At 41.0% G+C, this 27,870-nt stretch overlaps 1 protein-coding gene across 22 annotated transcripts in view; it reads left to right on the top strand.

The window, feature by feature from the left end:
- Positions 1-27,870, top strand: part of DISC1 (DISC1 scaffold protein) — a 395,918-nt gene that overhangs the window by 349,280 nt on the left and 18,768 nt on the right. For 20 of the 22 annotated variants that reach the window (XR_011496343.1, XR_011496347.1, XR_011496346.1 and 17 more), the window contains one exon: positions 11,806-12,082. Coding sequence is in view for 5 of the 22 variants with exons in the window: in XM_070492665.1 (XP_070348766.1) it covers positions 11,806-12,082 (277 nt within the window). In the remaining 17 variants the exon portion in view is untranslated. Of the gene's footprint in view, positions 1-11,805; positions 12,083-22,671; positions 25,314-27,870 lie in introns of those variants that run through there. The other 2 variants (XM_070492685.1, XM_070492667.1) reach the window with 2 other exon arrangements.

Here is a 27,870-nt window from a genome sequence, read left to right as displayed (position 1 = left end):
ATCTGTCAAGTTAATAATAAAAAAATAACCAAGAACCCCTCAGGCAACTGAAGGTGATTTGGTCCCCATGTGGGGAAGAAACAGGTGATAAAGTGGAAGAGAAGTTTTCAAGCATGTCCTTTTCTTCCTCCCACATTGCCTGGGAGGCGAGTGCCCACCATGTTGCTTCTACAAACAGGCAAGCACTTGCTGCTCAGTGAGTCATGGGAGAAAGGACTAGAAAACCAACATCAGAGAAGCACTGCCATGGGAGGATATCGAACAGATGGCTTGGATCTTGAGCATCCCCCAGGCCTCCCTGTTCCCGGAGGGGTAGATAATTATAATTGAGGGAGTCTATGTATTCCTGCAAGCACATAAGTACAGATTATTCCAGCAGAGACTCTATTCCCTGAGATGGTACCCCACCCTCCCACCACCTAAGCCTATTATGATGGATACAAGTTTGGGCTTTGTCATTATCCCTTCTCCAAGGACCCATCATCAGCCAAAGTAGTCAATATGCCTGAGGAAATATGAACTCGTATGGAAAATAAATGAGGCTTCTTAGGAGGACAGCTGCTATAAAAAAACAACAACCAACAGAAAGACATTTATCTGATGAAGCGTAATTACTGAATTAGATACAACAAGATGTTCAATAAGCTTATCAAATATTTCCCAAAGATAAGGGAGGATATGGAGATATGAAATAAACAAGAAGTCATAAAGAAACCCAAATGGAAATTGAGATAATGCAGAATATAAAAATTGCGGGGGGGGGGGGAGTCTCAGTAAATAGATTGAATAGCCAAATAGATTCAGCTGGAGAACCAATTAGTAAGCCAGAATATCATGTCAAAAAATTCTGAGGGCATCAGGAGTAGACAGGGAGAAGGGAAAGATAAAAGATAAGTAATATACAGAATAGAATTGTTTGATCAATGTTCATATGAAAAGAATCCCAGAAGGAAAGAAAACAATTAACAGAAGAGAGGGTGGAAATATTTGAGAGACTAATGACTGAAACTTTCTCAGAAAAAGGAAAAGATGTAAGACTTTAGACTGATGGGATTAATGGAGTACAAAACAAGATATAAAAAGGGGAGGGGCCTCAATAGTTTGTAATTAAAATTTATATATAACAAAGATAAAAAGAAAATTCTAAGAGTGGATCAGCTATTAAAGAATTAGACTGATCTCATGCTTTTCAATAGCAGCACAGAATGTAAGAAGGCCATGGAGTAATATTTTCAAAGTGTCAAAACCAGAATATTAAGCTAAACCATTGTTTTGCGTTTGAGTGTGAAATGAAGATGTTCTCAGACCTATAAGTCATTAAAAGGTTTTACCATCTGTGATCTTCTCTGAAGCAATCTGAGAGGAAGTATTTCAACAAAGATAAATCCAGGAGGACAGTAAGAGATATGTGAGAGAGTGCTTGAAAACCCTTAGTAATTTTACTGTTGATGAAATAGAGGACTTACAGATAAAACAAAAATATGTTTGAGTAAAAATCTAGAACAAAAATATAGTCTCAAAATATATACAAATATATCACCTTGGAGGCAGGATGGTGATAGAATGAGAGGGAGGGGAAGGTGTGCTAAGGTGAAGCCGAGAGAGGCTCATTCTTCCCCTGGATCTAAGAGAGCCCTTCAAACAACACCTGGTGACGCTGGCACCACCAGCAAAGGGCACTCTGAGAAGTGTTCTCCCTCCCTGCTGGCCTGAGCCTCCCCTCCGCTCCCAGAGGCACTCAGTGGCCTGGCCTTGGGAAACTTCTTTGCTCCTCAGGCAATCCAGCTGGGGCTAGTGGAAGCCCTTGTGTGAACAGATAAATAGAGCAGACAAAAACCAAATGAAACAAAATGGAACAACCCTCTTCCCGCAAACAAACAAACTCGCTGCAAAGGCTTCTAAAATTAAAATGTCATGGGAACCCTAGCCCATAAAAGTAGAACAGGACCTCTGTGATAAATGTAAACAGGGTTATTGCCTCCTAAAGTAAAACACTTAAATAGGACTCAGAATCTCCTAACATATTTACCCAAATATCCAGGATACAATTGAGAATCATTCATCATAATAAAAACCAAGGAAATCACAGCTTGAATGAGAAAAAACAATCAAGTGGCATCAACATGGAGATGTTGGAATCAAGTGACAAGAATTTTAAAGCAGCCATCATAAAAATGCTTCACTAAGCAATTGCAAATTCTATTGAAATAAATGAAAAGAGGAAAAGAAAATTTCAGCAAAGATATACAAGTTACAAAAAAAAAAAGAACCAGGTGGAAATTATACAACTGAAAATACTAAAGCAGAAATAAAAATCACACTGGAGAGACTCAACAGTAGAGTGAAGGTGCCAAAGGATAAAAGTAATGAACTTGAGAACACTTCAATAGAATTTACCCCATCCGATCAAGAGAAAGTGAAAAAAAATGAACAGATGCTCAGAGACCTGAGGGACAATAATGAAAGATCCATCACTTAGATTATTGTACCAAGGAGGAGAAAACAGAGTGGGACTGGAACATTATTTGATGAAATGATGGCCAACGCCTTCCAGATTTTGGTGAAAGACACAAACCTACAGATTCAAGAAGTTTAGCAAATCCTCAACAGAATAAATCCAGACAAATCCAGACCAAAACATATCAGAATAGAATTTCTGAAAACTTAGAAGACAAAGAAAAAACCTTGAAAGCACCCAGAAAGAATGATGCATTACCTATAGGCGAATATCAATTTCAGTAACAGTGGACTTCTCATCTGAAACCATGAAAGCCAGAAAGAAGTGGCACACTTTTCAGGTGATGAAAGAAAAGAATCAACCTGGAATTCTATATCCAGCAAAATTATCCTTCAAGAACAAAGAGGAAATAAAGAAATTCTCAGATGAAGGAAACTATGTATTTCTTGATAGGACATTAAAGATTAGCCAAGGGAAGTTCTTGAAACAGGAAGGAAATGATAAAAGAAAGAATTGGAGCTTCAGGAAAGAAGACAGAAAAATGGAAAGAGCAGAAGTACAGTAGACTTTTCTTATGAGTTTTATAGAACATATTTGATTATTAAAACAAAAATTATAACACCATTGATATTTAAGACAATGATATTTAAAAATGGGGAAGGTAAAGAGATCTAAATGGAAGTAAGGTTTACACATATTCTCAAAATAGTAAAATGTCAATGCCAGTAGATTTTAATCTCACATATGTATATTGTAATACACATGACGACTATTATGAAAGCTATTCAAAGAGATACAATCCAAAATATTGTAAATACATTAAGATGGAATCCTAAAAATTACGTCCTCACAAATATGTCAAGTGATTTTTGACAAAGATGTAAGAGCAATTCAATGGAGGAAGGGTAGAGTTTTTACAGGTGGTGCTGGAGAGATTGATTGGGTATGCATAGGTAAAAAAAATGAACTGTGACCTAAATCTCATACTTTATACAAAAATTAACTTAAAATGGACCATGGACTTAGCTGTAAAATATGAAAGTAAAAATCCCTTTGGAAAAAAAAGTAGGAGTAAATCTAAGGTTAGGGAAAGATTTCTAAGACTTGACACTAAAAGCACGATTCATTGAAAGGAACCATTGATAAACTGGACTTCATTAAAGTAAAAAACTTTTGCTCTGCAAAATCTTGTGTGAAGAGGTTGAAAAGACGAGCTACAGACTGGGAGAAAATTTGCAAACCACATATCTAACAAAGGACTGTAGTCTAGAATATACGAAGAATTCTCAAAACTAAATGTTAAAGAAAAATCAATACAACTAGAAATTTAGCAAAAGACATGAACAGACATCTCACTGAAGAGGATATGCAGATGGCAAATAAACACTGGAAAAGATACTCAACATCATTATACACGACGGAAATGCAACTTAAAACGACAGTGAGCTATGACTGCACACCTATCAGAATAGCTTAAAAAAAACGTAATAGCACCGAATAGTGAGGAAACAAAGAAACTAGATCACTCATACATTCCAGGTGAGGATGTAAAATGGTATGGCCACTCTGGAAAACAGTTCAGCAGTTTTTTACAAAACTAAATATGCAATTACTATACAACCCAGCAATTGTACTCTTGGACATTCCAGAGAAATGAACATTTTATTTCATGCAAAATCCTGTCCATAAATGTTCATAGCAGCTGTACTCATAATATCCCCAAACTCAGAACATCACAGACGTCCTTCAGCAGGTGAATGGTTAAACAAAGTGTGGTACAAACATCGCGTGGAATATTACTCAGCAATTAAAAGGAATAGTAAACTACGGGTGCACGAATCTCCAGGGACCTAGGCTGGATGGAAAAAGCCAATTCCAAAAGCTGCATGGTTTGTGATTCCATTTATATAACACTTCTGAAATGACAAAATTTTGGAAGTGGAGAACAGACTTAGTGATTCCCAGGGGCTAGGGATGGGGGGCAGGGTGTGAAATAGGTGAGTATGTTTATAAAATGGGACATCGGGATCCCCATGTGGTGGAATCGTTCTGTATCTTGAATGGGCTGGTGGATGCATGAACTTACACAAGTGATAAAGATGTATAGAACTATGGACACACACACACACAAATGAGAGGAAATCTGAATAAGATCAGTGGGTTGTATCAATGTCAATTCCATGGTGGTGATATTGTACTATAGTTTTGCAAAGTGTTACCATTGAGGAAACTGAGGAAAGAGTATATGGGATCTCTCTGTATTCCTTCTCACAACTGTATTTGAATTCAATAAAAAGAAAAAGAAAGTTAGGAAAGATGAAATAGAGACACAAAAATCAAAAAATTGAAATTCTTTGTTGTAATAAATCAGAAAAACAGCAACAATCACATAATAATTATAGTAATTGTGAATACTTGGGTTAAATCTGCCAATCCCAAACATAAAATCCCAGAATAGATTTTTATAAAATTCACCAAAATGTTTTGTATTAGATTCATTTTTGAAAAAACTATGTAAAAAAGTTGAAAATAAAAGGTGGCAAATATATAAGCCAGGAAAAATTGAAAAGAATGTTGGAGTGACAATTATAATATCAGACAAAATAGATTTTAAGGCTAAAATATCATATCAACACAGAAGAGCATTATATACTGAAAAGAAGCAGTCAAAAATGTAATGATTGGAACACGTGCAACTAACATCATAATCTGAAATAAATAAAACAACCAAAAAGACTATGGAAGGACATAGAAGAATCAAGAATTGTAGGGGGCTGGCCCTATGGCCAAATGGTTAAAGTTCTGCACACTCTGCTTTGGTGGCCCAGGTTTGCTGGTTCAGATCCTGGGTGCAGACTTACTCCACTCATCAGCCATGCTGTGGTGGTGCCCCACATATAAAGTGGAGGAAGATTGACACAGATGTTAGCTTAGGGCTAATCTTCCTCAAGCCAAAAAAAAAAAACAAAGAGGAAGATTGGCAACAGATGTTAGCTCAGGGCTAATCTTCATCCCAGAAAAAAAAAAGAATTGTAGTTAGGGAGGTGAGCCCCTGTGGCCTGGTGGTTAAATTTGTTGTGCTCTGCTTCAGTGGCCCAGGTTTGGTTCCCAGGTGAGGACCTACACCACTCGTCTGTCAGTGGCCATGCTGTAGTGGCGGCTCACACACAAAAAGAGGAAGATTGGCATCAGATGTTAGCTCAGGGTGAATCTTCCTCAGGGAAAAAAAAAAGAAAAAAGATTGTAGTCGGAAGTTTAAAACACTCATCTCAGAAACTGGTAGATGAAACAGACCAAAAAAAAGCAAATATATAAGAATTTTAATAGCATAATAGGCTTTAACTTTGGACTCAATGCACAGAACACTCATTCCTTTTGGACACATATAGAACATTTACAAAGAGCAATCAACTACTAGGTGATAGAGGAAGCCTCAATTAATTTTATAAAGTATGTTGCTGACCATTATACAATAAAGTTAGATATTAACCTAACAAAAAGGGAGCTGAAGAATTATCTTCCATGTAGAAATTGAAAAACATACTACTAAATAGCTCTTGAGTTAAAGAGGTAACCATGAGGAAAGACAATGAAAACACTATAAAATTAGTGGGACAATAATGTTGTAAATTCTCAAAAAACATTTGATGCAATTACAGGAAAATATTAAAAAATTGATAAGTGCGATGGTAGGTATACAAGTGTTTGTTAAATTATTCTCCATATTTTTCTGTATATTTTAAATATTTAAGATTTTGAAAACAAACATAATAAATAAATATGTTGGACATGGTTTAAGTACTACTCAGACAAAAATTTAGAGCTTTAAATACGTTTATTAGAAAATTAAAATAGTAAGAGAGGAAACTAAAAGAAAGGAAACAAGTGAGTTCAGAGTTTAACAGAAGAAGCTAGTACAAAGATAATAAATCCAAAGAAACGATAAAAAAGGAAATATAAAGATAAGATCAGAAATCAAGGAAATAGAGAACAGAAATCAATATCAGAGATAAACAAAGCAAAAGTCAGTTCTTTGACAAGGTTAAGATGACAGCAAACCTCTGATAAGGCTGAACAAGATAAATCAGAAAAGAGGTCAATGATTAAAACAGAATGAAAAGGAAAAATGTCTATGGACAGCAGAGATTTTAAAAATAATTTTTAAAATTATGAACAAAAGTTACAATATATATGAAACCCAGGAGAAAATGGATTGATTTCTGTGAAAGATATAAAATGTTAGGATACAAGAAGAAATAGAAAATTGAGTAGACTAGAAAAACTAAAGATATTGAAGTGGCAATAAAGTGTTTCCTTCAACAAAAGCTCTTGGAAGAGGATGGGGCACCCAAGAAAGGAATAAACAGGCAATGGATGTAAAAAGACAGTTCACAGAAGAAAATCGGAGTGGCTACGGAGCTATCCTAGTGAAGAAACACGACTGCAAAAAGCAAGATGCCACTTTACACTTATCAGACTGGCTACAATTGGGAAGCTGGAAAATACCAGTTGAGTGCTCCTTGGTAAAGATTGGTGCTTCTCGTGTTACCAGACCCCATTCCCACACTGCTGCTCCAGGACTTGGCTTGGAAATCTGTCTTCTCTCTTTCTCTCTTTTTATTATTTTAGACCGGCATATACCATACCCAGAAAGTGCACACAGCATGAATGTACCGCTTGATGAATTTTCACAAAATGAACATACTCATCACCACCACCTTGAGAAATAACACACTCCTAGTACACTAGCAGCCCTCCTTATGCCTCTCTCTGTCATTACCCTCCTTCTCCCAAAAGCAGCCACTATCCAGATTTCTAACACCACTGATTAGTTTTGCATATTTTAAAATATAAAAATAAGTGGAATCACAGTGCCTCCTTTGTCTTTTTGTCTTTGCCTGAACTTATGTCTATGAGATTCATCCATGTTGTTGTGGACTGTACTAATTTCTCATCTTCTTTGCGGTATGACATTCTAATGAATGAATATTCCACAAGTTGCCTGTTCTGTTTCTGGACATTTGTTTTCCCTCCCAGGTTTTGGCTGTCACAAATAATGTTGCATGATCAGATTTACAGCTGATCTTCATTATTTCTGGATTCTGTATTTGTGAATTTGCTTGCTCGCTAGAATTTATTTGTAACCCCAAAATCAATACCTGCAGAACTTTCACCATCATTCATGGATGTGCGCAGAGTGGCTCAAAATTTGAGTCACCCGCTGTGCATGTTCCCCGCTGAGGTTGATCAAGGCATCGCTGTGTCTTCTCGTCACAGTTCTCATCCTGTAAATAGGTGCACTTTTTGCTGTCTATTTAGTGCCATGTTTTTTGCAGTTTTGTGTATTTTCTTGGTGGTTTTGCTGTTTAAAATGCCCCCCCAGTCTAGTGCTGAAGTGCTGTCAAGTGCTCCCAAGTGCAAGGATGGTGCGATGCGCCTTGTGGAGAATATACGGGTGTTAGATGAGCTTTGTTCAGGCATGAGTTATAGTGCCGTTGACCATGAGTTCAGTGTTCATGAATCAACAAAATATATTAAATAAGGTGTGTTTAAGCAGAAACACACATAAAACAAGATTATATGTTGTCTGGTTGATGAAAACATGACAAGAGGCTCATGGGAGCATAACCCTATGTCTCCTTTGGGAGTGATTGCTCAGTATCCACTAATTCAGCGCTCGTGGTGACTTTATAGAACACAGCTAATGCGAATAATGAGAATTGACTGTCTATGCATTTCATTGAGTATGTAATGAGCATACTTTGGAGATATTGCGGGTTGGGTTCCAGACCACTGCAATAAAGCGAATATTGCAATAAAACAAGTCACAGGAATTTTTTGGTTTATATAAGCCAATGTATATATAAAAGTGCATATAAAAGTATGTTTACACTATACTGTAGTCTATTAAGTGTGCAATAGCATTATGTCTAATAAAGCAATGTATGAACCTTAATTTAAAAATACTTTATTGCTAAAAAATGCCAACTATCATCTGAGCCTTCAGAGAGTTGTAATCTTTGTGCTGTTGGAGGGTCTTGTAAAAACCACAGTATTTGCAAAGCACAGCAGAGTGAAGTACAATAAAATGAGGTATGCCTGTACCTAGGAGTTGCGTTGCTGCGTCGTATGATCAACATATTTCCGACATGAGTACAATGTCATAGAGATTTCAAGATTTTGCATTCATGTACACTCCCACCAGCAGTATATGAGAGGACGAGTAGCTCCATATCTTTTCTGACACTTGGTTCATCAAGCTTTTACATCCTAGCCATCTTGTTGATGCGTTGTACATCACACTGTGGTTTACTATGTATGTTCCTCATGGTTAGTGGTGTTGATCATCTTTTCATGTTACTTATTGGCCATTTAGATGTCCTCTTTTGTAAAGTGTCTGTTCAAGTCTTTGCCCTTTTTCAAAACTGGATTGTCTGTCTCTTTCTTACTAACTTGTAGGAGTCCTGTTTATATTTATATTCTGGAATCAGTCCTTTGTTGGTTACATGTTTTACAGATCATTTCTCCCACTCTGTGGCTTACCATTTCATTCTCTCAATGGTGTTTTATTGATGAATATAGTTCTTAATATTAATGAAGTCAAAGTTATCCTTTGTCTCCTTTGTGGTTAGCACTTTTTACATCCTGTTTAAGAGATCTTCGCGTACTACAAAGTCATAAAGATATTATCCTGTATTAATTCTAGAAGTTTTATTGTTTTGTCTTTCACATTTTGATCTACAATCCACCTGAAATTAGTTTTTGTATGGTGTGAGCCAGCAGTCATGATTTGACTTTTTTCCTATAGTGACATCTAATTAACCATAGTACAATACGTTGAAAAGATCGTCCTTTCCCCACTACACTTTATCTCTAATAATGCTTTCATGACATGTCATTCCATTCTTTTACTTGCAACCTGTTTGTATCCTTATATTTAATTTGTTTCTTTTAAGCAACATGTAATTGGATTTCAATTTTTTATTCTGGTCTAAAATCTTTGCCTTTTAAATACAGTATTTATCTATTGATATTTAATGTAATTCCTAATATATTTGGGTATAAATATTTGTGTTACCATTTTTCCCGTCTCTATTGTGTTCATTCGTGTCTCTTTATTGCTTTAATTAAAGCAATACTTAAGTACTTTTAATTTTTTAAATTTCTCCCATATTTGTATGTCAGTCATACATTCTTTCTTTTTGTTTGTGAGAAGATTGTCACTGAGCTAACATCTGTGCTAGTCTTCCTCTATTTTATGCGGATGCCGCCACAACGTGGCTTGATGAGTGGTGCTAGGTGCGCATCTGGGATCCAAACCTGTGAACCCCGGGTTGCCTAAGCAGAGCGTGCGAACTTGACCACTGCGCCACCAGGACAGCCTCCAGTTATACATTCTTTTAACCTCTCTGTTTTATGATTGCCATAAAGGATTCAATATGAATCCTTAACATTTTTCTTTTATTCTTTTTAAAGATTTAAAATTTTTTTTTTTCCTTTTTCTCCCCAAAACCCCCTGTACATAGTTGTATATTCTTTGTTGTGGGTCCTTCTAGTTGTGGCATGTGGGACGCTGCCTCAGCGTGGTTTGATGAGCAGTGCCATGTCCACGCCCAGGATTCGAACCGACGAAACACTGGGCCGCCTGCAGCGGAGCGCACGAACTTAACCACTCAGCCACGGGGCCAGCCCCTGAGTCCTTAACATTTTGAAGTCTAATGTAAATAAGCACTTTTACTACTTTCTGGACGACACGAAGAGCTGAGACTGTTTTAGTTCTTTTTTCTCCCTCTTTCCCTTTGTGCTGGTTGTCACGTATTTTAATTCTGCATATATTTTAGACTGAAAAAGATATCATTGCTTTTTATTTGCATCCATATTCACTTAGTTTTACCCACATATTTGCTCTTTCCATTGTTTTTCATTCCTTTATGCCTGTCTTTGCTTCCAGCTGGGATCATTGTCTCGTTACGGATATGCTGCCAAGGAAGTATTTCAGTTTTTGTTTATCTGAAAATATTTTTGTTTTTCTTTTATTTTTGAAGGAAATTGAAAATGAGTGTATAATTTCTAGATTGGCAGTTATTTTCTTTCAGCATTTTTAAGACACTGTTTTGCTGTCTTCTAGTTGCCACCGTTTCTGTCACCCATATGACTCATCCTTTGAAGTGAATTTGTTTTTTTCTCTGACTGCTTATAAAAGTTTTGTTCTGTCCTTAGTGTCCAGTCGTTTTGCTATGATGAACCTTGGTGTGTTTTTTCCTTTCATTTTTCCTGCTTTGAGATTGTAGTGCTTCCTAGGTGTGTAGTTTGATGTCCTCTGTCAATGTTTGACAATTCTTAGCTAATCTCTCTTCTAATATTGCTTCTATCTCATTTTTTCTTTTCCCTGCTGTATTCATCATTTATAAACACAGGCTTTAAAATAATGATTATTATGTTCAAGGAAACAGAGGACGTGATAGATAATTTCAGCAGAGAACTGAAATATAGAAAAGAAAATCAAATAAAAGTTATAGAACTGAAAAACAAAGTAACTAAAACTTAGAACAGAGTAGATAAATTGAATAGCAGATTAGAAACAGTAGAAGGAAAGATTATTGAATGGAAGATAAATGTGTAGAAAATATCCAACCTGAAGCTGAATGGATGTATGAAAAAGATATTTTCATTTAAAATCCCAGATTTTTGGCTTCCAAGAAAAATCAAAATTTTTGTCAACGTTGAGTCTACATTTCTTTAGTCAGAATTGAAGCTTCAGTTGGCTTGAGCTTATGAAGGACTTCATGCAGAGGGATATGTCCTTTCTACTAGCCAGTCCACGCCTGTCGATTGCTTTCTGCCACTGAGGCTGAATATCAGTTGTTACGGTTTATCTTAGCCCTGCACTGCTTCATTTATTTACATTACGTGAGTGAGTGTGTGTTGGTAAGGGGAAATGGTGGGGAAAGGACAGTCTAGGCAGATGAAATACCACCTGGAAAAGGACTTAGCCAGGGGGAGTTGGGTAGGTCTTGGGACTTAAAGAAAACCAGCAGGGCTGGAGCACAGACATGAGTGGGGGCTGTGTTGTATTGGCCCACTGAGTCTGGGAAAATACACAGGTTCTTGGACGTCCTTACAGACCAAGTAGCTAAGAAAGACCAATACTTATTTCACTGTTACTTGATTGTATACAAATTTGACTTTTCTGAAACTTCTGGTTGAAATCATTTGCGACAATGTAAAATTAAGTTGTTAACTGTATGATGACTAGCTAACTTTCAGCCAAGTAGGCAAGCTATTGACTTCGTCTGATGAAATGCCAATGAATTAACTTTTATGCCTTTGTTTCCCTTTCCTCTTAGCTGCAAGTGTCCGCTGCTTGGAAAAGTGTGGGAAGCTGACTTGGAAGCTTGTTGGCTGCTTATCCAGAGCCTGCAGCTCCGGGAGGCCAGGGGCAGCCTGTCTGCAGAAGATGAGAGACAGATGGATGACTCAGGGGGAGCCACCTGTGCAACCGTTCCTGCCATCCCCTCCAGGCCCCACTCTGAAGATGAGAGGAAGACCCCTTTGCAGGCATTCGAAGAATGGAAGGCTTACCTGACCCCATCTCCTCACTGTGCTGGCAGTGAACAGAAAGAGGTCTGTCCATCCTCAGAGGCTCAGCAGGGCCCTACTCTGAGGGGTGCTCTGGGGCCACATTCCAAGTGGGGGCAGTAAATATTGGGCGGGCTTTGCCTTGAGCCATACCAACTTTCCAAAGTTTTAATAGCTCTTGAATATGATTACAAAATAATGTAGAATTTTTATAGAAGAAGTTGAAAATATAGAAGGGCAAAAAGAGGAGCTGGCCCCATGGCTGAGTGGTTAAGTTCCCGCGCTCCGCTTCGGCGGCCCAGGGTTTCGCCACTTCAGATCCTGGACGCGGACATGGCACTGCTCCTCAGGCCATGCTGAGGCCACCTCCCACATAGCACAACCAGAGGCGCTCACAACTAGGATATACAACTACGTACTGGGGGGCTTTGGGGAGAAGAAGAAGAACACAAAAAGGAAGAAGATTGGCAACAGACGTTAGCTCAGGTGCCAATCTTTAAAAAAAAAGAAGAAGCAAAAAGAAAAACTTTCGGCATACATAGTTCTATTTTTGGTCTAATTTAGTGGCTAGAGTTAGAGTATATAGTCTAATATATGATTGCTATATATAGCCTACACTATATATGTCATTTATAACATATAGTTACTGTATATACTATGTATTATATATGTCGTATGTGATATTTAAGTATATATTTAGAATCTATCTTACAATATATCATTATTTATTAAAATCAAACATTCATATATATATATAATCAATATATATATTGTGATCATCTCTAAATATATATCTAGCATTGTTTTTGCCAGAACAAGATGATAATGGACGTTTGTCATCTGCTCTTTTCATTTTAAAAAAAGCTTAAAACTTGGCTTGTGATATATATATTAACAATTAGGGGCTGGCCCAGTGGCACAGTGGTTAAGTGCACATGTTCTGTTTCGGTGGTCCAGGGTTCACCAGTTTGGATCCTTGGTGTGGACATGGCACTGCTTGGCACACCATGCTGTGGTAGGCGTCCCACATATAAAGTAGAGGAAGATGGGCATGGATGTTAGCTCGGGGCCAGTCTTCCTCAACAAAAAGAGGAGGATTGGTGGCTGATGTTAGCTCAGGGCTAATCTTCCTCAAAAAAAAAAATTAAAATGTGGGATTTATTTAACACTTGACCCCAAGGCTGATTTAGATTAACAGAAAAGAACTCCCCTCCCCTCCTCTACGCTCCCCTCCTCCACTCCCTTCCTCTGCCTTTCCCTGCTCTAGGATCCCCTCCCTGGTTCCTCTCTCCCCTCTCCCCTCTCCTCTCACTCACTTTCCCATGGAACCCTACCACGTTTCCTTTCGATGAAAGGGCCCTAGGGATTTTCCCCCCAATTTTAGTGCCATGCCAGGAGGCTTTGGAGCTGTTGTCTGGCCAGGTTCCCAGGTGTTCTGAATATTGAAAGGAAATAAAGGCGTGGTGAGGCTGGAGGAACCTGTCGCTACATGTCTCACATTTGATGTTAGCTGTGTCCTCTCCTGGGGCCTTTGCCTCCCGCCCTGCCTGCAGGACCTTGGTCTTTCCAGAGCAGGCACTCGCTGACAACGTGAGCTTACAGTCGCTGCCTTCTGGACCCCTTGGAATATTGGTCCTATATTTGAATTGAATAACCTTATGAGCAAGCAGGCTGTTGTCACTCTCTGGACTCCCGCTGGCCTCGTGAAATCAGGCTCTAAACTGAGCTGTAGATGACCTCAACTCCTTTGTCTGCCGAGGTGTTGCTCTTGGCAGAGGTGTTGAAGGCTTGCCACCTGTTGCAGTTGGCCTTGAAAGAATATTCTGGTACAGAGGGAAGCTCTGCCTAAGCAAGGGGCTAGGAGCCCTGAGTGGAAGAAGCTGCGGGCCCTGGAGTGAGTCTTTGAAGGTGGGGCTGGCTCTCCAAAGTGGGCTCCCAGGAGCTCAGTGACAGGACAGGCAGGAGTCAAGCCAGTATGTGAGGGGGTCCGCTGGGACAGTGGACACCTCTGGAGGTCAGGACTGATTCAGCAGTTTCCAGCGTGTGGGAGGTCGACTCCCTTCCTCCCTCCCTCCCTCCCTCTCTTCATCTTTCCTTCCTTCCCTCCTCACTGTGCCCATGTGTCCCTCCAGGCTCTTGGGGGATGACTTTCCTAGGGGTAGGAGGGTTATTCTTCCTCCATAAAATTATAAGCACCTGCCAATTTGCATAACGTAACAAGCACCTGCCAAGCTGGCTATAGGAAAACAGAGCTATGTTTGCCTAAAAGTAGGAAATTCAGAGTCAAGGATGAATACAGTGGAGCCTTATTATAGAATGGTACTTGAAGTTTCTGGGGAGGACAGGCCCAGGCTGTGACCAAGAGATCAGAACAGCTACAGGCCACAGTGGCTGCTTCTCCGAGCTCCAGGCCCTCCCACGGAGCATCACCGCCCCCCACCCCACCCGCCCCCGGCTCCTCGCCACCAACTGAAACGCTGATGATGTCCTGTAGTTTTTGTTGCTCTCTTGGGGCTGGGGGAGAGCAGAGGGGACTGTAAAGCTTTGCAGGCTTTCAGTGCCATCTTCCTGCCCTGTGCCCCGTCAGTCCCGTGTGCAGTTCCTGCGTTGCTGTTCCTGGCTTTACATGCACAGAGGAGGGTGGGCATCTTTTGAATTCCTAAGTGGCAGGAATGTGAAGATGGTGGATATTTTCTGGACATGAAGGAACTTGGGGGGTTGGTGGGACTCTTCTGTCTCTTGTTTGTGGTGGTAGTTACATGTCTGTGTGCATGTGTCTAAATCTATAACTTTACACCCAAAAGAGTGAATTTCACTGTATATAACTTCACAAAAATGACTCAAATCTGTAAATTACCATCTCCCTATTTAAAAGCATGGTTATAGGTGTTGGACTCAGTTGCACTTGGCTCAGGTCTTATCAGCAGACAGCAGAGCGTGATGCAAGGAGCCCAAGGCTCTGAGGCCATATACAGGCAATACTTCCTTACCTGCTTAAAAAAAACCCCCCAAACCAAAAAATGAGCATAGTGAACACTGTCTCGTGAGGTTGTGGTGAAGATTTAAATAAAATAATACATCTAAAAGTGAGTGAAACAGACATAATAGAGACTTTAAATTGTTTTTGTGTGTGTATCACTCTTTCGGGCAGTCATAAGTATCGCTAAGAACATTTTTTAATAATATGCCTGGCTTCCTTTACCAAGAAGCAGAAGCGAGCGATGAGTCAGTGGAATTAGTGGAAGATATCCAAGAAAAGGAGGGTTTAATAAAGGAGAAATCTTGTTTGATTTGGATGGAGGATTGCAGACTACTGCAGGTGCAGAGAATCGAGGACCAAGGAAGGTGATTTTGTTTGCCTGCCTAGGTTTTCAGGGAGTCACTGAAATCTGGGTCCTTGGGTATTTATCTGGTGGCTAAAATGTCTATTTGCTTTACAGCTGTGAGTTGGGTCTGTTTCGGAGCTCCCAGCTGGGGCTGGTCATACCGCCCGGGTTTCTCTGTTGAAGCCTGCTGCCCTGAAGGCAGTCAATTTCTTTTTAACCCAAATCTTCCATGAAAAATTGCTGACTTCTTGTGGAGGTCCATAGGGAGATGGATTTTCAAAACCTTCGCTGTGCTCATCCGGCCCACGTGGTTCCATGCATTTGGGTTGTCCTTGGTTATAACAAGTGCTTTGTCATTAATTACAGCTTTCGCTGTGTTTACGGTCCCGCCAGGCTGCCCGGCACCGTTTCCCCCATTTTACAGCTGGGCCCATTAAGGCAAAGTAATTTGCTTTGGGCTTTGTTACAGAGGAAGTCAGTGACAGGGCTAAGGGCCAATTTTAGCACGCGCTTCCTCAAATTGTAAGCACCCTCTCCTTTTTCAGTTTCATTACAGCTCTCCTGCAAGCCTTTCCTCAGACTCTGGCAACAATCAGCTGCTGTTGGCCCTGCTTTATAGACATTATAGAAATTGCACGGGGGCCAGACAGGAGCTTGGGAAATCAGTGAGCCAGCTTCCTCCGCTGTGAAGTTGCTCCTTTGTACTCGCTGTTCTGGCCATAATACCTGCGTAATTCTTTCTTTCCTGTCTGCAGCCTGTCCTGCTGGGGTGCTTTCTGTTTTTACTACGAGTGGGCTCCCCTCCTGTCGAGTTCCCTGGACAGTGTCACTCTCCCCTAACTTCTCACCCCAGCTGCTTCCTTTCCGAGCCAGCAGCTGCCACCAAAAGAGGCTAAAAGAGGCCAGAAAAGGACAAGCACTTCTGAGCCATCTCATGCAATATTTGAGCAGCCAGTGTGTTAAGATGTCCGCGATGAAAGGAATTAGCAAGGAGACACAACCAGACAGTGTAGCTTTGTTTATTACATTATATACGTCCCCAGAAATTGTTGTTGATATCTCCCAATTCCTTTTTAGTCAATTTCCTGTGAAAAGAAAGCTGGAGAAAGGGATCTATGGCGAAGACGTGTGTCCTCACCATCTTAAACTGATTTCTAATTCTAGAAACATCTGTAGTGGTCAAAAGGGCTTCCTCTTCAGTATTGGCTGGTGCAGACTGGATTCTTGCTTTTCTATCACTTCCTGGCTCGCTTGAGCTCTCAGAGGATCAGTTGCCTCACCAGTGAAAAGGGGTGAAAAGAGCAGGCCCTGGACCACATGATGTCTTGATAGCTCTTTCACCTCCGAGTTTGTGAAGGCAACACTCAGGGAAAATTCTCACTTACCTATCAGCTGGTTTTACTCTTTTTGTCTAATGCCTTTTGGAAGAAAATAAAGAGCTGGGGCGTGATAAGACGTTGTACCTTCATTACAATTTAGCATTTTGTCCTGCAAACCCAGCCGTCTTATCCCAAGAGCAGAGCGGTAGAAGTAATGAGGATGCAGTCGGGATTGGTGCCTGACAGATTAATTAAAAAGCCAGAGAATCATAAAAAGTGATACATGCGCATTTTAACCTTTTATTTTTTTTCAGTAAACACATGTATTCATTTACTAATCATTTTCGAGAGGACCAAGACTTTTGGTTTGTATAGGTCTACTGTCTGGCTTTTCACATGGTCCTTCTGGCATAATCCTCAGCAATACTGCATCATCTACAGTTCCCAGCTTGGGTTTCTTTAAAGTGGACTGGAAATTTAAAGAGCGCTTGCAAAGTGATCCTCAGTCTTTTCTTCTCCCTCTCTTAAATATTATTTTTTCCAAAATTTTCTACTTAGTTATATGGAGATAAGAACTCCCTTTCCACACTAATAATTCATTGCTTTACATAGTATTTATTTGAATTATGTAATTAGAATTTTAGGTACAACTGGCATAAAAGGGTTTAGAAGCAAACACGACTCGACCAATAGGAACAGAAGTGCGCAGGCTCACAGGGGCTCCTCCCAGCCCGTCTGGTCCCTGCTTTAGTCTGAGAGGGAGGAGAGCCGCAGGACAACCTGGCAGGTGGTAAGAGAGGCATCTACTGTCATCAATGGGCTGACTCCCGCTGGTTCTCTCAGTTAATTAACGTCGTCAGCTTGTCAGCCTCCTTCACCTGCCCAAGGGAAGGAAGTGGACTCCTCTGATCTGCCTGCTTTCCCTCCTTTTGGAAAATGATGGCACCATTTTCTGTGCTGCAGGGTCTCACCGTGGCACTTCTTCCCCTAATTAAACATAGTTCCGTGCTTCTGGGAAAAACAACCTCCGGGCTCTTGGAGTCTCTTTCACTTTGGAAATTCCTTGTCCTTCACTGATGAACACTGAGGGATGGACAGAGGACGGTCACCACCCGGATGGCAAGGGCTAACCCAGCGTTTGTGACATAGGAGGCTTAGCTAATGAATGTGCAGAGGTTTCCTTTGAGTGGCTGAGAGATTTTTAATCCTGGGTTTCACATTTCCGGGAAATGAACTCCCAATCTGCCCCCTTAGCATACCTCTCATACTGAAGCTGTGTTTGAAGCACTCGCCTCTTGGGGGCCAGGGCAGTTAAAATCAGGAACTTCTTGTCCCGCAAAAGCTAGTTATCAGATCTTCCTGCCTGTTTTAGCTTGGAGCAGCGAGAGGCCTGGAATGAAATTCTAGAGGGTACAGCATGCTCTGCTTGTAAAGGGTAACATCCAGAACCAGGGTTAAACGCTGGCATTTAAAAACAATAATTCTCGTCGTCTCATAGTGGCATAGTTTACAAAAAAAACACTTAGAAATTCAAAATTTTCTTTAATCTAAAATGAACACAGATGAAAGTTGGCATTTGATTCTGTTCTCATGGTCCCTCTGTGGTTCAGGATTTCTTACAACAGGCAGCTTGCAGAGCACATCCCCCTTAAACAGAATTCTCCCAGCTGTGTTCTATTTTCATCTTCTTATCCACAAGAGTCTTATGGTTTGACGGCACTATTCCCAGAATCTGAATCCTGTGTTAAGCAGAGAATATTTAGGTACCTGTTGATGCTATGAATCTCATTTACAACTAGGTTTTTCCTCAGAGGTTCTGAGAGTTTGGCCTTCTTCAGCTTTGATGTGCTGAAAGGAAAGCGGTCCACATTCTCTTGAATGACCATGTAATATAAAATATAGCTTTCAGACTGCCCTTATAAATGAACTAGAAAGCATAGGCCAATTAGCATACACGAGTTATCAGCCAAGTTCTTCTTTTATCAACTGTTTTGGTCGGTTAATTGGTTCTATTTAGAATTGTTTCTCCATGCCTTCTGTGTAATGAGCATGCAGATACCAGAAGACGATTCATTGCTGGCTCTGCCCTAAAGACATCTAAATATTTCAGATGCTTGCCTTAGCCCTTAAAACATCTGGGTGCTTTTAAAAGAAATATCCACTTACTTAGGGTGTTAGCAATATAATCTGGATATTGGGATGAATACTTACATTATATCGGGTAATAAAGATGTACCTTTAATGTCATAATTTGTGCCTTTCTGCTTGTTGACATTTAGACAATGACTGTAGAACACAGTGTTTATGTGGAAAGACGAATACTTATAAAATCTACTTCAAATAGATGTGAAGATATTCTTTGCGGTATGGACAGGAGTTTGAGGTAAATATTCTTTATGTGGACAATTAAAAAAAAAAGAGAAAACCATATAGCATTCCTGGAATGTATTTACCAAGCAACTATTTTGGAAAGCGTCCCAAAGGAACATATTTAAGGCTGAGATTTTTAATACGGAGCTAAGGAAATGCTTTAATGCGCCAGCTAAGCTCACGGAGGGAGGAAGTCACATCTGGTTTACCTCAAGCTATAGGAGAGGGAATGGAGCTTAACAGAGCAAACCTCACGAGGCTCAAGTCACATTTTCGGTTTGTAAGTATGTATGCACGCAGTGTGGGGTTTTTAGTTTTTTCAAACTTAAGTACCGCTGTGGCTCAGCAATCCGTAAATGCAAATGGCTTGACGACCATAAGGAAGAATGTTCAGTCATCTGTCCTGTGTTTATTATATAGCCTTTGACTTTCACTGCAGGAGTTAAATATTTTTATAAGTAGGCAACTGTTGCTGATGCCTTATTACGTGTCCAAGAAAAATAAGGATCTGAATAAGCTGGTTGAGTTAGATCGAAGGGTAAGATATTTAAGATGGGGACTCCTTCCCACACATCACTGATCCCCAGCAAGGGTGGACACAAAGGATGCTCTAAATGACAGCATCCAGTGCAATGCGTTTCCCCCGTCAAGTATAAACCTGAAAGGTACTTGTTGATCTTCTCAGGTTAATTTTTAAATCATACCAATACTTCTTACTTCAGTCAGGAGGGTTTTCTTGTTCTATTACTTGATACCATTTCACACCTCATACTACCTCTCCCTTTAGAACTACTTTTGACAGCGTTTTAAAAAGTCAGCGATTTAAGTATTCTTGATCCTGTGACTTAACCCAAGGAGTAGCCTGTCTGCTCAGATTTGTGGCAGATCACTACTGATGAATAACATTTCTGAAAAGGTATGCTCTGTTAAGTGCGGAAGACTAGCATAAGTAAAGTTGGCAGCTATAGCAGTACCTGCCTAACTAGCAATTTTTTTTTTGAGGAAGATTAGCCCTGAGCTAACATCTGCTGCCAATCCTCCTCTCTCTCTCTCTCTCTCTCTCTCTTATTTTTGCTGAGGAAGACTGGCCCTGAGCTAACATCTGTACTCCTTTTTCTCCCCATACTTTACATGTGGACGCCTGCGACAGCATGGCTTGATGAGCAGTGTGTAGGTCCACACCAGGGATCTGAACCAGCGAACCCTGGGCCACCGAAGTAGAACGTGCGAACTTAACTGCCACACCACCGGGCTGGCCCCCTAACTAACAATTTAACCTGAACAGTTTCCTGTTCCAAATACATCTCCTATTCAGAATAAAAATAATCAATATGATTTCCTCATCACTGTAGATACAGCTGATGTGATATTCGTACCAGATAACCAGATGTTTGCTTTTATCAAAACAACTATTATTATTATTTAATGTATCTCCTACCCTTTGAATATGAGCTCTAGTTTTAAAACTTTAAATGTTAATATTTTCCAAATTTCAAAGGCAAGGACTTAACCTTGTTTACAGGAAATACCAGTAAGTTAAAAAGTCCTTGGATGCCCTGGCCATGGAGTCTGTGACAGTGTTTTTCACCAGTGTGTGAGGTTTAGGCAGCCACTCAGACTAGCAACTGAAATGCAGTTTTGGATCTGAGTCTAAATTCTCATAGACAAATGTTTCTAGAAAGTCATTTTAATGGAAAGATTCTGCCCGACAAAGGAAATCCTGCTTTTTTTTTTTTTTTTTTTTTGCGGAAGATTAGCCCTGAGCTAACATCTGCCGCCCATCCTCCTCTTTTTGCTGAGGAAGGCTGGCCCTGAGCTAACATCCATACCCATCCTCCTCTACTTTATATGTGGGATGTCTACCACAGCATGACGTGCCAAGAAGTGCCATGTCCGCACCCAGGATCTGAACTGGTGAACCCCGGGCCGCCGAGAAGCAGAACGTGCGAACTTAACCGCTGTGCCACGGGCTGGCCCCCCTATTTTCCTTTTTAAATCACTCTTCCCGAATCTGGTGAGGAGGACAGAAATCTGACATCAGCTCTAATTCAACACAGCTGAAAATTTCTGCCCAAACGCTCAAGTCTACAGGTTCTGATCACGAGGTGAGTTACTCAGATCATGTTTGAAATATCGCCTGGCCGAGTTGGTGCTACCGAATCACACCCATGTGGAGGGACGGGAGGAAGCCTTAGGGCTTCATCCCAGGCTAATGAAAGACACATTTGTACGGAAGTGCGGTGGCGGGCACACAGCATCCACTGGCTCTCCTGGCTGCAGGAGAATTAGCCTGGGCAAGGCTGCTCCTGGCTGCATCAGGAGAAGAGGACTGTGTTCAGAGAGGTCTTCTCATCGGTCTCCTGCCTGGCTCATCACATACTGGATGAGAGGATGCCTTGGATCATGTAGCTGGAGAAAGTGTAGCTTCCTCAAGACCTCATGAGAATGAAGAATCTCCATTCATTGCTTCAACAAACATTTACTGAGCACCTTTTAAATGCTAGGCAGGTTGTTAGTCGCTGCGGCTGTAGGGATCGCAGGACACCATTCTGCTACCGTCTAGTAGGGGAGACAGACAGCTGTATGCCCAAGTGAAGAAGTGCCATGCTCGAGGGAAACACACGGTGCTGAAGGAACACCCCTAACACAGGGTTGAGGTGGGGCAGGAGATTCAGGGATCCAGGAGCATTCCTGGAAAAGTGGAATCTGCAGGGTTTTGAAGAAAGAGGCGGGTACTAGCCAGGCAGTGGCGGGCAAAGACTCAGTAATGAGGCCATTTACCTGGTACAGCTCTTTTCATCCTCGCCCGTGGAGAAAATAGTTACTTCTAGGGCTAAATGATGGGAGGGATGCATAGAAAGAAAAAGTCATAATTTGAATGGCTGAAAAGACTGCCTGATGGGGCAAATTACTGGAGAGTTTTCAAAGACACTTTGAAATGCCAAACAACCTGTACTTTACCCATTCAGAATCGCAAATCCTACAAAACTCTATTTCAGCTAGGAAGGCCAGTGACTTTGTAGTGGGCGATATTTTAATTATCAAGTATCAGTCATGTAGGGTTTTTTTCTTTTTGCCACATTTAATTTGATAATAAAAATGGAAGCCAACATTATAAATTTCGCATGGAGAGGAGGCCACTGCATGAAGAGCTACTGGACGTGGTTCAGAGAACGTTCACTTGGAATCTACCAAGGTGGTGGGAGATGAGAGATCAAGGCTCTCATATTCTGAGGAAGAGGAAACTCTTGCTGCCCTTCCCGTGTGACTCAGCTGCTTTACTTTGCTTCCAGCCTTGTTTTTAGGGACATGTGGACCGAAGGTCCTGTCCCTACATTGCATCACCATTGCATCCCAGGTTGTCCTGCTTGCCATCATCGCCACCTCCAGTCGATATGTATCTGAGTCCTGGAAAGAGCCCAACCTGCAACCTCCCTTAATGAGGCTGAGCCCTGCAGGAATCAGAACAGACTTTGCAGAGTTCCCAGGGTAGAAGGGAAGAGAGGTGATGTCTTTAGGTGCTGTTTGCTCTCTGATTTATTTCTGTCACTGCTTTGTAGCCCTCTCCCTCCCACTCTGGGCCAGCCCCACAGAAATCCCCTTTTGTGTTTTCCCTCAGTGTGGCTAAGTCGGATCCAGAGGAAAGAAAGGGCTAAATATGAGGAGACCTGCAGCTCAGACCCCATCCTGCCACTTTCTCATTGTGTGACCTTCAGCAAGTCACAGGAGTCTTTGTGACTCTTTCTGCGTGTGCAAAAGGAGGAATTGAGCTGGGTAGTGCCTAAGATGCCTGGCAGCTCCAATGCTGTCTGCTTCAAGGTACTAAGATCCTTGGGGAAGGGCTCGTGATATTCTTAGCAGCCCTGACCAGGGTGGCCCTTTGGAAATGCTTGCATTTGATGTCCTGGGAAAGAAGGTGGGTGTTAGGTGGGGGGCTCCACCTCTCACACAGTTAGGTCCCAAGCGGGGGCCTGCTGAACAGTACACTGACTTACCGTTCACTATTTTGGCTTAAACAGAAATGCCGGTGCTTCCAAGGCTTTTATTGAGACCAGCTTTGAAAAGAAGCTTCCTTTCTTTTGTGACCAACAAGCAAACAAATCCACTCCAATAGCTCTTATTTCTTTTACTTGTTTTTCACTTTCCACCAAGACTCAGACAAATAAAATAGATGACATCAGAAATGGAGGTAGCATTGACAGTAGAGTCTCTGCTCTCCAGCCATGGGATCTCTGCAGAGCAAAACCTAAAACCCACTGGCTTAAAAGAACACACTTGAGAAGGGTGTTCTCAAAGCAACAGAGAAAGCAGTGGTAGCGGAGCACACTGGATGCTTCTCAGAGACTCTGCCGCCCCATGTGAATGTAGCGTGTGCACAGCCACGTTCCAGGAGGACATAACCATTTAAACGGTGCAGTGACTTTGTTGTTCATTCCATGCCGTGAGTGTGCCCCAGGTGAGTGTGAGATCCCACACAGGAATCCGCTTATTTCTTACCCTTCTGCCTCTCACCATGGGAGCGCCTTGCTGTGCTGAGTGTCTACTAAAGAAAGAGCCATTTCTCCCAAAGCTAGAAGCAAGCGAGGCCCTTGGTCGAATTACAAGCAAATATGTTGCTCAGAATGCATTCCTGGACTGTTTAATAGCCTGCACATTCGACCCGGAGCCAGGGATCCGGGGACCACTGACCAACAGCAGTGGCCACTCCTTGACATCTCTTTCTTGGTCTTCTCAGCCTCAGAGCCACAGCTCCCAGCAGGCCTAGGACCTCCCACCCTGAGACAAGTCTGGGCATTAGCACTTCAATAAGCTTCAAATCTAGTCAGTCTGGGAAATTGCTCTTTAGCTAGGGGCCGATGAGGGTGCACTTCCTGCTACTGTTTGGCAACAGTCCTGTCCACCCACGCAGGCTCCTGTGTAGGGTATAACCAATGTAGCTTGCTGTTCTAGCTACTGTGGCTGCATAATGAGTCACCCTCAACTTAGTGATTTAAAACAACCATTTATTACACGAATGGATCTATGAGTCAGGTATTCAGAAAGGGCACTGTGGCGAGGGCTGTCTCTGCCCCACAGTGTTTGGGTCTTAGCTGGATGACTTCAAGGTGGAGCCTGGAATCATCCGAAGGCTCAGTCCCTTCCACGTCTGGCTGTTGGCAGGGGCCTTAGCTGGGGCTCTCAACCACACACCCACACATGGCCTTTCCATGTGGCTTGGGCTTCCTCACAACATGGAGACCTGGTTCCAGAGCAAGTGATCTGAGAAGACCGCTCACCTATTATGATTTGGCTTTGGAAGATAGGCATGTCAACTTTGCTGCGTTCTGTTCTTTGAAGGATCCTCAAAGGTCCACCCAGGTTCAAGGGGAGGAAGTAATAAATTGTTTCTTGACAGCAGAGAAGCAAGGTTCTGGAAAGCCGTATTGCCAAGGCTACATGTACACTCTGCCTTCTCTGGGTACAGCATTGGAGGTAGACAGGGACCTTCTGCCTCGCCCCTCAAGTTCAGGGTTAACAGGCAGGACCTCTGCGACTTTGTCCAGTTGATACCCAGGACTCTGGTCCTGCTCTGCCGTGTGTGGACAAACAGGATTCCTTTGAGCAGAGCAGAATTTTTCATCAGATTGATAGAAATATTTAAATCTACCTTCTCATGAGCTATCACTTCTCAGTTTAGGTCTTAAACTAGTTCTATTCCCAGGATTGCAAATGTGAGCATTATAGGAAAGCCATAAACCCCTCAGATAATACTCTCTCAGGTCACGCTCAGTATGTTTTCAGTTCAGAATCAGAATCTGTCAGGATAACAAGTAGTGGTTTGTGCAAAAGCCTGGTAGTGATTCCATAACTTGGAGAAAAAGCCTGTGAGAGAATGACAGTCAGATCTTCTGTTACAGGTCATAGACTCGTGAACATTCTGAGTTTGTTTCCTTATGCTTCTTTGTCTTTTTAATCTTTAAAATTGTTTTTTAAATGTTCAGGTGGATTTCTTCCATACTTTTCCATTATGGCTTGAATTAGTGTTCTTGGTGACTTTTTTCTTTATTATATTTTAGAGATGTGGAAAATACAACAAAGCATAGAGAAGGAAATAAAAATTTGCCATAATACTGCCTCTCCAAATTGTAATGGTTAATATTTTAGTGCTCTGCCTATTTGAGTGTTTCCTCATCATTAAATATTCTTGTATTCAGATGATTTTAATGGCTAAATACGAATTGAATACACTGGATCTTATTTTAACCGTCCCTTTTATTGTTGGACATTTATTTCTTCTTTCTCAAATGTTTAATGAATTACTTTTGCATTATTGAAATATTATGTTTTTATTTAACATATATGATAGACATTTTTCCATCCTCATTTAAAAAGCTTAATAGAAATTAATTAAATTTAAGTACCTAAATTTCCTTTTTGATGGATTCCAGGAAGTGAAATTATTGGATTGTAGGATATGAACAATTTAAAGTTTTGGCTACATGGTCTGAAATTGCTTTCCCAAATTCACACAATCAAACTATACTATCAATCTATATACAGTTTTAAAAGGAAAATAGGCAGCGATCACAGGAGGGAAATGCGAAACCATACTTTGAATGGATTTAATTTAGCTTTGATTTATATTCATTTTAGCCTTAAGATGGAGATTGAATCATTTGATTCCATCTGAGTGCTTTAAATTCCTTGGTCCCATGTTCTGATTCTGGGTTTTTTCTCTCTTTAAGTGTGTTCTAAGTCATATATATTTTCCCACTAACGCTGTATTTCTCTCCTTTGTGTATGACTTGTGGTTTCCCCACTGTCAATCATTTCCCTCCAGATGTTCTTTTTCTTACTGTCTCATTTATTTCACGCATGACTGTGGCGTTACTCATTGCCCATTGTCTCAGCTTCCATGTCATTTGCCTACTCTGTAATTCTACAGCTTTGAATGATAATGCTATTATTTTTAGGATCACTAAAATATATGTGTGTATTTGTTGTCTTCTCATCATCACTGCTATGGTCAGTTAGGAGCAAACCTTCATGCATGCTTCACACGCCTTCTTGCGTTCCTTTGTCCTCAAAATGAGATGTTGTTGTCACTAGATTTCTTGTGTATGTACATTTAGTTGCAGTGTATTAGACTTCTGCAAAATTTACAATAGTTATTTATAGTTCCCGTTACCACTGTTTTATTCTAAGATGGCTGACCATTTGGGATTTACACTTTAAAGCATTCCAGAGTTGTTATAGTGAGTGTTAAATTATATGTCTGGATTTAATGGTTATTCATGGACTCCACTTATAATATTATATAACTCATGATCTCTAAGGACTTTTTAACGGTACATATCACCACACCTGGGCATTTTGTTGTTATTTGGGGGTATTAATTACAGCTTTTGTAGTAACCCTGCAGTTTAATCTGAATATATGTTTTAATTCTTTCTCTTTTGCAAAATTCTTTTTAGTATCCTTTCTAAAACTTTCACTATTAGTTGGGAAAATATTACTTTTACATTTGGTGAAGTTTTAATTCTGAGCTCACTTTTTGCTGCTTTTTTATTTATTATGTGTTTTATTGAGATATAATTGACATATAACATTGTATAGGTTTAAGGTGTACAGTGTACTGATTTGATGCATTTATCTGTTGTAATACGATTACCACTGTAGCTTTAGCGAACACTTTTTCCACGTCACATAGTTATCATTTCTTTGTTGCGGTGAGAACATTTAAGATCTAGTCTCTTTGCAACTTTGAAGCATACAATACAGCACAGTTGACTGCAGTCACTGTGCTGTGCTTAGATCTCCAGATTTATTTATCTTCTAGTTGCACGTTTGTACCTTTTAACAATATCTCCCCAATTCCCCACTCCCTCAGGCTCTAGTAACCACCATTTTAGTCTCTGTTCCTACAAGTTTGGCTTTTTTTTGTTGTTGTTTTTTTGAGGAAGTTTCGCCCTGAGCCTACTACTGCCAATCCTCCTCTGTTTGCTGAGGAAGACTGGCCCTGAGCTAACATCCATGCCCATCTTCCTCTGCTTCATATGTGGGATGCCTACCACAGCGTGGCTTGCCAAGCGGTGCCATGTCCGCACCCAGGATCCAAACCAGCTAACCCCGGGCCGCTGAGAAGCAGAACGTGCGAAGTTAACCACTGTGCCCCCGGGCCGACCCCAAGTTCGGCTTTTTTAGATTCCATATATAAGTGATATCATACAGTATTTGTCTTTCTCTGTCTGATTTCTCTCTCTAAGCGTAATGCTGCTTTTTTCCTTTTCCTTTATGCTAAGAGTCCCTGTTTTCTTTCCTCGTTTTCTTGACCTTGTTTATTCTTTTCTTTTAAAAATCCGTGGCCTTCGGTATGCCAGGCGTTACACTTGAAGTCCTGGGATGAATGCCATGGCCCTGCCCGCAGGGAGTTGACAATCACTTGTGAGGACATACCATGTATCAGAACTGCTGTACTCTAAGGTGGAAACATTGTTTGGGGGCCTTGAAGGAGAGGCTGGGTTTCAGAGAAGGATAGAAGAGAGGGGACCGGCAGGAAGAACAGTGTGGCAGAAGGCAATGGAAGCAGTCTAGTTGGCAAAGGTTAGATACTAGCGGGGACAAAACTGAAGTGGGGGCCTAGTGCTGGGTTGTGGAAGGGCAGAGTTTGGACTCTGCTCTGTAGTGGTTTTGTGCAGGAAAATGACACGAAGAGGGCATTTTTCTGGCTCATATGTGGCATGTAAGTTTGAAGGGGAAACGTTTGAGAAGGAGCGAGCTCCAAGACTCAGTTATTCATTCGTGTTGTGCCTGCCATGTGTCTGACACTGTGCCAGGA

The sequence above is a fragment of the Equus asinus genome, chromosome 2 (genome assembly GCF_041296235.1).
Source record: "Equus asinus isolate D_3611 breed Donkey chromosome 2, EquAss-T2T_v2, whole genome shotgun sequence".
NCBI lineage: Eukaryota > Metazoa > Chordata > Mammalia > Perissodactyla > Equidae > Equus > Equus asinus.
This window is presented reverse-complemented; position numbering and strand designations above follow the sequence as displayed.